The 13,233-nt window shown below is 40.2% G+C and overlaps 1 protein-coding gene across 1 annotated transcript in view; it reads left to right on the forward strand.

Annotated features, from left to right (window-relative positions):
• The first annotated feature begins 2,869 nt into the window (after nucleotides 1–2,869).
• The window catches only part of HGTX (HGTX homeodomain transcription factor), a 79,884-nt gene continuing 69,520 nt past the window's right edge, over nucleotides 2,870–13,233 (forward strand). Inside the window, exon 1 of the mRNA XM_019054393.2 lies at nucleotides 2,870–4,318. Within this exon, the coding sequence (XP_018909938.1) occupies nucleotides 4,003–4,318 (316 nt within the window). The 5' untranslated portion in view covers nucleotides 2,870–4,002. The remainder of the gene's footprint in view (nucleotides 4,319–13,233) is intronic.

The raw sequence follows: 13,233 nt of genomic DNA on the forward strand, positions 1-13,233 counted from the left end.
AAGATCCGAAGGGACACCCTGTCACAGATTGAGGGATAGAATGTAGACCCAGGAAGGGAACAAATTATTCGGCAAATAAGCACCGCTCATGGCGCAGGTCCTCTCGAGGTGCGCTACGCCGCGCCGCGGTGGACTTGACTTGCGCGCTCACACAATGGAAGCAATGGTGCCAAGGAAGAACGGCGTATGAACATTCGGGAGTTGCCAAATTTCCCTTGATAAAAGCTGTATTTTTGACAAAATTCATGCATATTTTTCCTTGAAATTTAAATTAAATTGTGCACAAAATTGTCTAAAAATTTGAGAATATAATATTCACAATTTTCCCAGTAATTTCGGATTTTATCGGAGGAGACTTGGCAACGTCTGAAGGCTCATACGGCGTTCTTCCTTAGCACTGTAGCATTCATAGTCGCTTTTAATGAATGTAGGTGCATCCAGATACCTCGACCGGGCTAGGGCGCGTAGGGGAAGGGGGGGGGGGGTCCAGGAGGCTTCCCGAGAAAATTCTCAAAATTTTAAAGCATTTCGTGTGCAGTTTCAGTCAATTTTTCCATGGATAAGTACCAAATATAAGCGCCCTTTCTTCTTTTCTCCTCCGTTTCTTCCGTTTTCTCTTGATTTCCTTTTTCTCTTTCCTTTTTATTAGACAAACCGCGGGGGGGGGGGGGGGGGGGAGCGTGAACCCCCTACGCCCACCGGGATTCGCGTATGCTAAGACAGTTCCTTTCCATCTGGAAAACCAAATATGGTTTATACCGTGATCAACGGAGATTTAAGGAGATCCTTGATAGAGCATCATATAAAGCACAACATATAAGATTTTAACGAATCTTAATAAAATTTAATAGAAGCATAGCTCTGAAGTTAGATCATTGCAATTGATATCAATGATTTGCCAATGCAAAAACTGATGAGACACGAAAAAAAAAACCATGTAATTTTAATAAATTTTAAGGATTATATGAACTTACCTTCAAATAATAAATAACGTATAAACTTTTGACGTCGGAATTTTTAATTTTTTGTTGATTCAAATTCTCAGCTCTTTAAAGGGTCTCCTTTCAAAATTATACTATTGGACTGCACTGGAGTTTTGTAAAAACTTCCATCGTTATACTGCTAGATCAAGTATCTTCAAGTCCTCATCGTATAAACCACTCGGAGTCTCCTAAGGAAAGGAGCTGTTCAAAGACTCGGATTTTGCATAGCTTGGTAGTATCATGTTACTCTCAAATCCGCCGAAAATTATAGTCATAGAGATTCGTTGTAAGTGCAGAAGGCCAGCACAAGCAGTACTCATAAACGTTCCTTAAACAGCTCCCTAATTTCTTGTAATGATTTTCATTATCATCAAGGAGGGCTTAAGGAGATTCTTAACTTGCACGGAAAAGAAGAACAATTTTAAGGCTTATCGAGTAAAACTTGACAATAAACTTTAAAAATATAAACTTGTAAATAATTAAAATTATGAACCGCAGCTAAACATCGAAAATGCGCAAGAAAAAAATTCTAAAATGTTGAGGTAGAGACTAACCTCCTTTAAAGTTTCCGAGACCTGCAAAATTTTAACCTCGGTATTCTTAATTTTTTATAGAGGCAAATTCTTGGCAATCATCAACCTTTGCAAGGATCCATTTCAGAGTTTAAATTGTTGACTTTTACTCGAAGTTCGTGAGAATCGTTACTTGTTTCGTTGCTACTCTGGTGCACGGCAATAAATAGGTAAGAATTCAGCCCAAACTTGGATATTTCTAATTTATTGTGATAGTATCCCAAATAATTATGGCAGTATCCCAAATAATTACAGTAATACCCCAAATAATTGTAATGTACCCCAATACATTAGGTCACTAACTCAAATGTTTCGGTACTACCAAAATGAATTGGAAATGTCCATATCATCCAAGAACTTGAGATAGTACCACAAAATTAAGTGTTAACCCGTAACGCTTTCGAGTGTATATCCATTCTCGCATGAACCTCAGAAAGCATATATTTAGACATAAAACAGGGTTCACGTGGAGATTGAGATATACGCATCTACTTCATGGTGACGATATAATCATGTCAAGAATTTCCTGAAACCTCCCTCAATCAGAATACGAACTATTTGGTGCCTCAAAGGAAAAGAAACTTTTTAGAAAACAACCATGAATACCGCCGCGCTAGGGAAAAACGCCGTAAGTGCCTTTAGACGTAGCCAGATTTCCTTAAAAAACTTAATTTACTGGGAAAATTTTGATTTTTTTTTTTAATTTTTTCGGCAATTTTGTTTGCAACTTGATCAAAAATATCTGAAAATTTCAAGGGAAAATACAAAAGCTTATCTTTCCCCGAAAAAACCTGTTTTATGCGGGAAATTTGGTAACTCTCAAATGTTCATCCGGCGTTACCAAATTTCTTTTGGTAAATAACGAATTCTCTGGAAAATTTGTCAATACTTTTCTTCCAATTTTTCACATAATTTTGTTCACAATATCACCCGAAGTTTCTACGAATTTAAAAAAAAAAAAAATATTCATAACTATCCTTAAAAGTAAACATTTTATCGAAGGGAATTAGGCAACTCTGGAGTGTTCATATGGCGTTTTTCCTCAGCACGGCAGAATACGTCCTAATTGCAGGAAGCGCGGAAGTTATAAATAAACTTCTGCGCAGTTACGTGCTTTCTGCTGAGGACGTCGAAGCGGAAGGCGGACACGCCGCCAACAGCGAGTGAGAAGGAAGAATCCCGCTGCGCGAGGCGCGGGCGAGGAGGGAATTAAAATCAAATATGAATAGTAATTGATTCGCATCTGTACTCTTTGATTGGCGGGTGGGCGGGGCGGGGCGCGGGATGACGGTCGGCCAATCGCAGCGCGAGGGGCGGGGCCGCAGGTAGGGCTCGAGATACACTCCGAAAACTACCACTTTTATATCGACTCCCACCCCGAGTGGATCCCTCTAACATAACCTCAATCGTTTCGCTCGGCTTTCATTACTGACTCGCGTGTCCTCGCGATTGTGTGCGTTTTTTCGCCGAGGGATTTTCAATGATCTGTGTACGTGTGATAAAGTCGAAGTTTTTCACGTGAATTTTTGGGAAGATAAGGTTTCTCGATTGCTGTCGCAAAAACGGACTGTTTCCGCGTTAACATTTTTTCCCCGATTGTTTACGAAGTAGTGTCGTTTCCGTAATCCACGCGCATTTGCATTCATTGGGTGCTCATTGAGCCGGAATCTGGTTTTGTTCACAACTGTTGGAGCTGTATTTAGTAAAGTGCGGACGTATTGACGGGTCTTGAACAGTCAGTCAACTGTAGTTTTTTCCTAACCTTGCACAACCCTTGTTTTTCACCCACCCTGGATTGTGTTGTGCGTCGATACCGTGGTCTATATCGCCGTCTTTTAAGACATTAATGTCATTGCCGTAATTTCCATTGTTTATTATTTCGTTACTTTGGGTCAACATTGTGGAGACCTCCGTCAATTACCTCTCGTGAATCAAATAATTTTCTCTTACTCTCTGAACGAGTCATCAAGTTTCTAGGAACCGATCACATTCGTCTCAGTGCGCAACCTCACCCTTGTACTTTGGAACTCTTCACAAATCAGGATTCTCAACGTCTGTAAAGAGTACTGCCCTCCTCCAAGTGACTCTCGACTTGTCTGAGGATTCACCGTCTGGCACCGCGCGACTCTTCACTTCTTGCACCTTGTGACTGTCCACGTCCCTGAAGAGTACTGTCTTGCATCCTGTGACTGTCCACGTCCCTAAGAAGTGCTGTCTTGCACATTGCGACTGTCCACGTCTAATCGGAGTACTGCACAGCCCCTTGTGTCTCTGCAGATCCCTCGAGAGTAGCTTCGGGCGCGTTTGAGCCTCGCGATGGAGCGTGGGTGCTGATCAGGGTGGCGCGGGATGCGCTTCTGAGCCGGGCACCTCCCCGCATCACGACGGCGGCGCTAGAGCAGCAGAGCGAGGACTCGCAAAGCTCCTCGCAGTCCTCCCGCTCGACGATGCTGACGCCGATGCTGTTCCTGGACCAGCACAACCCGCCGCTGGCGGCCCTCCACTCCATGACGGAGATGAAGACCTCGCCCAACGGCGGGAACCCCCACGGGATCGACCACATCCTGGCCAGGCCGGCCGGGCTCTCCTACCGGCCCTTCAATTCCGTGGCCGGTGTCGCTGCCGCCGCCGCCAGCTACTTCCAGCAAAACGGCGCCAAGCCCCACGGCCTCGTCGATTTCTCCACCAGGAGCCCCATCTACTGGCCCGGACTTCAGGGACTCGTCAATAACCCCATGGCCTGGCGCGATAGACTTGCTAGTTGTGAGTACCCTCTCCCGTTTTTTTAAATAGCTTTAAGTGCCGTTCCCCTGACATGAGGGCGTATCTCTGTATCCATATGAGCCCTGCGTCCCAATTATTGAAATTGATAGACAAAGCTATAGACAAAGAAGACATAGGGAGTATATGGAGCAATACCATTGGTTGAAATGGTTGGTTCTTACAGACTAAGGGAGAAAATGATGGACTAACTATCGGGTGCCTCGCGGGTTGCCGTTACTTAGTCTATTACCTGCCTCCTTTGTCCATTGCATCAACCCGCTTCCACCAATGGGATCCCTCCATATCTCTCTTGTCTTCTTTGTCTGCAGTTTTGCCTATCAATTTCAATAATCGGCCCGCTGGAAAGCACGAATTTAAACGGAAAACAGGGCCCATGTGGAAATTGAAATACCCTCTTACGTCAGGGGGGTGACGAACGATGAATTATCATTAAAAAAAATTGATAGAGAGGTAATAAGGGTAAAAAGGTATAAATAACAATTCTTAGTGTGTTTTCTCTTGAAAATTGCACGAGATTAACGAATCATAAAGTGGCAAGTCTGAAAATCGACTTCTAAACGAGATACGAGTATGTAAAATTAAAATTGGTTAAATGAGAAAAATACAAATGACAGAATTTTGACGGTGAAACTACGAGACCACGCATCTCGATTTGAGACGTTGTAAACATTCGGTCATACTTCATTTTTTAAGTGGAAAACCACTTAATGCCAATTCTTGAAGACTTCCGTGTTTTTTCTTCTCGGTGCGAAGAAAACTCTGAAAATGTCAATAAATTACATTGATTTTTCTTTTTCAAAAAAGATAAAATGAGAGCGAAGATTTTTAACACCGCAAACAAGATATGTGATCTGGTTGTTTCACCGTCGATTGTATAATCTAACTTGTATTTAATATGTGCTAAATAAATACTTGTGAATATTTCGTTCAGGGGTTAATTTCCGAACTTCTTGTTGTGTTATTCGTTTTCAATGTAAGATTTTGAAGAGGTGATATGTGACGTTTTCTTCTAGTCCAGACCGTGCCTAGTTGCTCCTTGTGTACAGCGGCCTGATCATTGAATTTTCTAGTTTTCGACTTGACACTTTGACAGGATAATGCAAAAAGGAACTTGAGGTTGGCATATTTTCATACCACGGTGCCTGCCTTAAAGAAGTTTGATTTGCAATTTAAATCAAATATATTATTGTTTTTTCTGTCGCGAAAAGTTTTAATTTAGGCATCGGAAAACGACAAATATCTTGGTTAGGAGTTACTCTCAGCAATGTTTGCTGTATAAATCCTATTCCACGTGGAACTTTGATGAGCAAACATGTCTCATAATGCTCAAATTTGCACCTTGTCTAGTGGTCCATGGGTGATAAGCTTTGAGGCATCTCTACTACGGAAAGCTGTAAAGGAGGCCTTTCAGTCGCGGGTCTTGATTTTAGTAAAATTCATTTTGAAAATTAGGAAGATCTTTGCCGGGAACTAACGTTCAAGACTTCCACATAGCCTTTTATAATTTACCTTTTTGTCAAACGAAAGGTCTTTCCTATTTCAAGCTTAAGAGGGATAAAATAAAGGTACCCTTGTTGCTCCCTGTGCATGATGTTCCGCAGGTAAATTATACTTAACGTGTCATTATTAGTAATTAGTAATAATAATAATTTGATGCAAGTAAGGGTTATTTACCAGTCGAAAAGAGAGAAGAAGAAAAGAAAGTTGTAAAACTGGTATGAATTATCTCTTTTGTTTGGATCCATTCAGCGATACCTCTTCCGTCATTGAAGCATTGTCATTTTTCATGAAATAGAAGGCTTAGGTATTTTTGCTTCAATTTTAATAAACCGAACATATAAATATATACTAAAACATTTCACTAAGTTGGCACTAGTCCGGTACCCTCATCGACTCTTGTTGTTAAGTGAGAAACATCTTAAATTTCCATTTTTAGCGAGACAATAATTTTCTTGTCGTATTTGTTTTCATTAAATTGACGGATAACCAAAAGCTCTCAGTTCATGAAAAATCACTTGAATATTTTTGAATATTTAGATTGTCCTGAAGCTATAATCTAAAGAATTAGCGACGGATTTTAGAGCTTTTCAAAACATTTTAGAAAATAGAAAAATTCACATTATACTCAATTAATACCACGGGAAACTGATGAGAGACAGAGAGCTTTATTTCTTTCCATATCCGGCGGAAAATTATTGCACAACGTTTCAAAACTTAAAAATAATTATCGTTAACTGTAAAGACACGGAAAATTTGATAGACAAAAAAGCATAAGGCATGGGAGCTCCTGTTCAACTTTCAAACAACAAAGAAGAAGAAAACATGCAACATCAGTTATTATTATTATGAAAATTTGAAACTCCCGACAAAAGTTTAGCTTTTTATGTAGTAAAGGAAACCTTGGTTGCTTTTTCATTTCATGTTACGAATAAACTTTTTCATTCTAAAGACTTTTAAATGAGGAATTTGAAAAACATATCCAGCTACAATTTGCTGTAGGTGTTTGCTATGTGTTTGAATTATTTGATACTTCGACAGAAACTCGATTTTATTCTTACATTGACTGCTTTTAGACGCAGTGGAAAATTGAGTGGAAACTGTAAGGCTACTTTAGCGTTCCATAAATACTTTAAAATTGTTTATCCTTTTAAATTAATCAATTCGACCTTTTATTCGTCCGTAACATATTCTAGGTGGCGGTAGCCACCCCGGCCCAATCCTAAAAAACTCCCCCTAAAAAATGACGAGAACAAATGATTTTCCTTACATAAATGGCTGCACATTTTTTTTGTGCTTGACGGCAAGAAAAAATAATCCCCCATATTCGTGTTTGAATATTTGAAGAGAGTTTAAAGTTGAACTTGTATACCAATATGACTCTCTTTTTTGCAAGAAATGTAGGAATAGAGTGACCAACTCAAACTTTTTTTATTGGCTGAGAGAATGAAGTTAATCGATTTGTTTTGACTGGGATTAGAGTGTAAAAAAAAAGTTAATATAACAAAATTCCATCGATTAATAATGTTTAAAAATTAATTATATATAAGCACGAGGAATCAAAAGCTCTCTGTCCAGCTTACCAGTTACTTTTTGATCAAATGCTCGTCCATAAGAGAGGGCCCATTCCTTTAACAATTAAATTTTCGATCGGACAAAGACATGAAAAAAAAAATTATGAGCATCCACATAATTTATTTAAAAGAACATAGAGGGACATGAAAGAAGGTTGGGGGTCACAATTAGTAAAGCATTAAAAATTCATGTTGGCAATCTGAGTCTAAGAGGCATCACGATTTTTATAATGAAAAAAGGGGAGCTATAAATGAAATTTAAGTCGTCTTAAGTAATTTTATTCACATTGCCCTCAACTACGGCATGCAGAGGATGAAGTTAGTACGCTGTACACGGAGAAAAAAACTTCGTGCGTGGGACCCGAAGTTTAGGTCATATGGATCTCTGAAGTTTTCGGATTGAGCATCCGAACACTTAAGGTCCAGCTGCTCAGGTTCGGATCACACATCTGAAACTTCGGTTCTACATTCTGAAGTACTTCAGATGTGAGAACCGAAGTTTTTCGGATGTGAAACCGAAGTTTTTCGGATGTGAAAACCGAAGTACTTGATACCTTAATACCTAGATAGTACCTTGATATCTAGACCTTAAGTGTTGAGATGCTCAATCTGAAAACTTCAGAGATCCATATGACCTAAACTTCGGGTCCCTCGCACGAGGTTTTTTTCTCGGTGTAGTAGTAGTTTTATATGAAAATTGATAATCATTGAATGAGAAATAAAGTTTGATCATGATTTCTCAGTCACGGTTCACATTGAAAATAATACTTTTTCGGTCCAGAATACAAATTTTTCAATCATCAAAACTAAATTTTGGTCAGCTAAAACGAAGTTCGCCTTCTGTGACCGGACGTTTTGGTTCCCGGAAACCAAAAAAGGCAGTATTTGACGTGAAATAAAATTTTCTCCTGTATTTAAGTTGGTTCCTGTATTTTGAATATACACATGTAGTTTGACAAAGACTTCTTATACATTAAATTCACATCGACGAAGCCGTAAGCCTCCATTTTTAATGCGTTATCCGCCGCTATCACGACTTGAGAATTTGTCTCATTTTGATGCAACCTGCCCGAAATTACTTGAATCGTAATGAGGTGGAATACGCTGTGCCGCTACAATTGTAATACTAAAAGAATGGCATCGTAACGGTAGACCGGTAAGGCATAAAAGCAAGGTTGTCACATAAGGGAACTCTGCGTATGATTTTGAAGTACGTTCTCCTCCAGTCAATGTAGAAACCGATCGTGCAAAAATCGTCGACTTTGAAGAATGCAATTCACGCATCCTATTGCATTCCACTTATTTTGGTGGCAGAAAAAAACTGATGGAATGGAATGAAGCTTTCACTGGAATTTTTCTAGCAGAACTGTGGATAATTTTTAAAACTGTATCCGTACTTGCAAAAAAAATTTCTTTTGCCTCACGGGAAGAAAAAATTCAGTAGAATGTATATCTAGTTGTAAATGAAACCGGTCTGGGCTACATATTTTGCCTTATTTCTTCACTCGATGTATAACATCAGACAGTTCCTAAGGGCGAAAAACTTCGGTTGTCTTTACCAACACTTAGGTTGCCTTGACCGAAACTTTGGTTGCCTTGACCAAAACTTTGGTTTTCCGAATGGATAAAAATGGTTTTCCTCCGTGCGTGTAAAAAAGATAAAAATAAAAAATAAAATTTAAAAAAAAAATCGTTTTATATCGAACGCAAAAGTTCTTCAATTCAGGTAACCACATAGTTGTAAGGCACAGAAACCAAACATTAGTTCAGCTGGGAAAAATTTTAACGCAGAATTAGTTGGCTCCTACGGCCGAAAGCTTTGGTTACTTGGACCGAAAAAGATGGTACTTAATATAAAGTATCTGGAACGGAACTTTTTTTTTCTCAAGTTATGAGCCAGGATTTTTGACGCGGGACGTGACTCCGTTGACGATTTGACGTCACCGCACTGGATAAAGCGGCGCCCTGGGCATTACCATAATCATCGCGTTGGCGATTAAGCAAGAATAAAAGGTATGAAATAACGATTTGAGCTCGTTAAATCCGCAGAAAAGCGGTTCGGCCCGCGACTCCGTCGGAGGGAGGGTTGAGGAAATCCTTTTCGTCTCGCGTATCATGAGAATGTATTCCGTTCGATTTAAATGGAGCTCCATTATTCATGCGCAAGCGCCAAAGGTACCATCGCGCGCGGCTCCATTTTGAGTATCCGTCACTTATGCTGCCGCATTGAGGAAAAACGTCATGAGAGCCTTCAAATGTTGCCGTACTTAATTCAATAAAATTCAAATGTACCGGGAAAATTGTGAATATTTCTTTTCAAATTTTTCCAGACAATTTTGTTCGCGATTTAATCAAAAATATCTGAAAATATCAAGAAAAACTATGTAAATCTTTTCTCCCCAAAATACGTTTTATTCGAGGAAATTTGGCAACTCTCGAATGCTCATACGGCGTTTTACCTTAGCCCGGCAGTATGACTGTGCCGTCGATTTTGAGAGCATCGACCAGGCCGCAATTCTGTTACCCGGAGAGTAAAACGTATGTTCATACAAAAAATTACACTTTCTTGAGCTATATATATATAACTGAACTCTCAAATTATTTAAACCGCAGTTTTCACTGGAAAAAATTTCTCTTGGATCTAAAGTCCAGACCATTAAACAATTGACACGAAAGAATACTCTTAATCTAAACGAATTTATGCTTCGGTCAAAAAGAAATCCACTGAAATGAAGAGGCTTGGACCTCGATTCAAGAAAAATTCCGATCGAATCTAGAGTATTTTTTCGTGTCAAATTGTTTAAGAGTCTGGACTCAGGATTCAAGACACTTTTTTTTCAGAGTTTGATAACCTTTCACAGGTTATCAAAACTTGAGCGAAACTGTTTATGAATCGTATCGATTGTCAGAGTGTGAAACAACGTATCTCCATTCCGGAGTTTCAAAATTTCCGTCCGTATAATATTTTTTAATGGCGAGAAATAAGCCAACTTCATACTTTGAAATTATTTTTACCGAATATTCTACTAAAAGAGGACAAAAATAAATTTAGTTTTCCAAAAATTACGTTGACCATAGTTTTGCAAAGAGAAAATGAAGTATGACGGGAAGTCTGCTACGTCGCGTTGCGAAAATAGATACGTGAATTCACACTTGGTCATCGATATTTGCCATATGAACTATATTGGACTGCATTTTGCAATTTGGAACTATAAATTCTGGCTATTCTGGAAAAACACTTACGTGCATAGGGAAACTAACGGCACATACGTTGTTTTTAAACCGGGCTAGAATTTATAGTTCCAAATTGCAAAATGTAGTCCTATTGTGCTCCCTAGGAATGTAAATTGCGGTAATCGAACAATTTGTATCCATATATGAATTGAATTTGGTCCGCGTAACCGAATTTTTTTGTGCACCCAAGTTTTCGATCACAGCAACCAAACTTCAGTTTAGTTAACCGTTTTCAGCAGCTTCCCTAGTTTCACCAAAGATTACTAAAGATTTCAATAAAAGATTCACCAAGATACCGGCACCAAAAACTACAAAGATGCTCAAGATTCTTCACCATAGACCTCAGTTTTTCTGAACCAAAAGTTAATCTCTAGGATTGAAAATTTCGGTTACCGGAAACATTGGTATTCCATACGAATCGGAGTTGAGTCTTCGTAACCGAACTGTTTACCCAAAGTTTTCAGTCACGGTAACCGCACTTTGGTTTTGTTAACCAATGTTCTTGGATCCATCTGAATCAAAGTTCATTCTGTACGACTGAAATTCCTTCTCCGTGCAGGTTTCGATTTAAATCTCACGTTAATGACTACTAGGGGGCTACGCCCCCTGGCCGCTACGCGGCCCAACCCCCTGAAGGCGCTCCGCGCCATCAATGGGCCGCTTCGCGGCCCTATTTTTACCCTCCTATCAGTGTTAGGTTTATTTTCCCCTAAAAAATTACGATATGATGTATACTTTACTTGTAGAATGAAATAATTTTTGGTTTTGATGAATAAAGAAAAAAATAATTTTTTGAAGTCAAAAGAAAGCGTTTTAGAATGACTGCTTGATGAAGTATTGCAGTAAAACAACGAACAATGATAATCAGGTAATAATTAAGTATATCAAAAGTCGGGAATCGAACCCACATCGTAGTCAAAGTGGACGCATTCGACGTCTTAGACGACTCGGCCACCGCTCGTCTTGAGGGAGGAGGTGCGAATCTTGTGTAGATAAGTATAGAGCTGATGCGCAGGCTACACATCCACTGCGCAACCTCTTCGACCACTGCGCATCCTCCCGCGCATAGCGGTAGCAGTCCCGGAGCATTCTGTAAATTCACTCACTTTTATAACGTGATTTTAAAAAAACCTGGGTCCTATTTCCAAAATCTAATTAGAGCGGGCTCATCTAGGGCCAATTACCTGTCGATCTACGCAAAAATCATGGAAATCGGCCCGGTAGAACGCTCAAACGAACTATGACAAAAAGTATAAATTTACATTGTTTAAATGGGAGAATTCGCAACTTTACCACGTAATATAAAAAAACCTGGGCCATATTTTGAAAATCTGAAAAGAGTTGGCTTATCTAGAGACAATTGCCCGTCGATAGCCGCAAAAATCATGAAAATCGGCCCGGTAGAACGCTGGAACTAAGCGTCACCAGTTTCGCAAAATTAGGAGGTCTTGGAGCTTATAGTATAGAAGATAACTCATTTAACCGCTAACCGCAGCCCCATGAAAAATGACCTAATACTAAGGGGGCAAAACTTTGAAATCTCAAAATCCGATTTTCCAATCAACTAGTAACTCGAAAAAATTACTCTGGTAAAAATTCTACTGTCGTTATTTAAATTTTTCCAAAATTTTCGGTCACGTCACTGAAGTTCGGTTCAGTTAACTGATTCCTTTAATCCACATGAATGGAACTTCAGTTTGTGACATTGAAATTTCCTCTCCGCGCGATTTTAAAATTGGCACCAGTGAAATATTACTCTATTCAGTCAGCCTCAAGTAAAATAACCTGCTTCCACGAAGGTGGAAATTCAAAATCCCTATATTCGATTTTTGATCAAGAAGTTGACTCGACGAAAATCGCTCAGATGAAAATTTTACCTCATGGATTAAGCCCCCTCTTCCCTTAGCCAGTCACATTTGAAGAATTCTCTGCATGGGCACATGGTATCCATCACATGGAAAATCGACTTCCAAAATGTATGACGTCACCACCCCAGCCTATTTTCCGGAGTCCATCAATCACGTCATCAAACGTCCTCGGCTTTTTGCCCCCCGATTAATGAGCGCGAGAAATCGGACACCGGAACCCTCCCTCAGGAGGGGCGCGAAGGAAAAACCGGGGGACGTAAAAAACCACGTCACGGGGTAATGGCGTCGACAATTAATCTCGGAACGTCTGAGCTCCCCCTAAGGAGGGGGGCTGTGGGGGGGGAGGGAAAAGTGAAAATAAGTTGAAACAATATCCCCCGGTTAGCGGTCAATTATTTTCTTTGCGTGATAAATGATGTTCAGCGCGAAATGCGGAGGGCCGGCCGAGGTACTTTGCGGTCAGCCGCTGCCATCGCCGCCCCCCCCCCTCCCCGCCCCCTCCACCACTGTTCGGGGCGTCAGCTTGTGCTGATCACCCCGCGAGGGCCTGGCCGCGGGGCGCCGCGCCGCCGGGAAATGGTGCAGGAAATCCCGAGTTTGAACAAGAGGGTTCATCATTTTGCCTCTTGTCGATGCGTGACCGTCATTGATCCACAGCTTTTCAAAATTTGGCCATGAAGTGCCACCCAAAAAGAGACTTTTCTCCCATGATCAGTTTCCA

Source organism: Bemisia tabaci, chromosome 9, assembly GCF_918797505.1.
Source record: "Bemisia tabaci chromosome 9, PGI_BMITA_v3".
NCBI lineage: Eukaryota > Metazoa > Arthropoda > Insecta > Hemiptera > Aleyrodidae > Bemisia > Bemisia tabaci.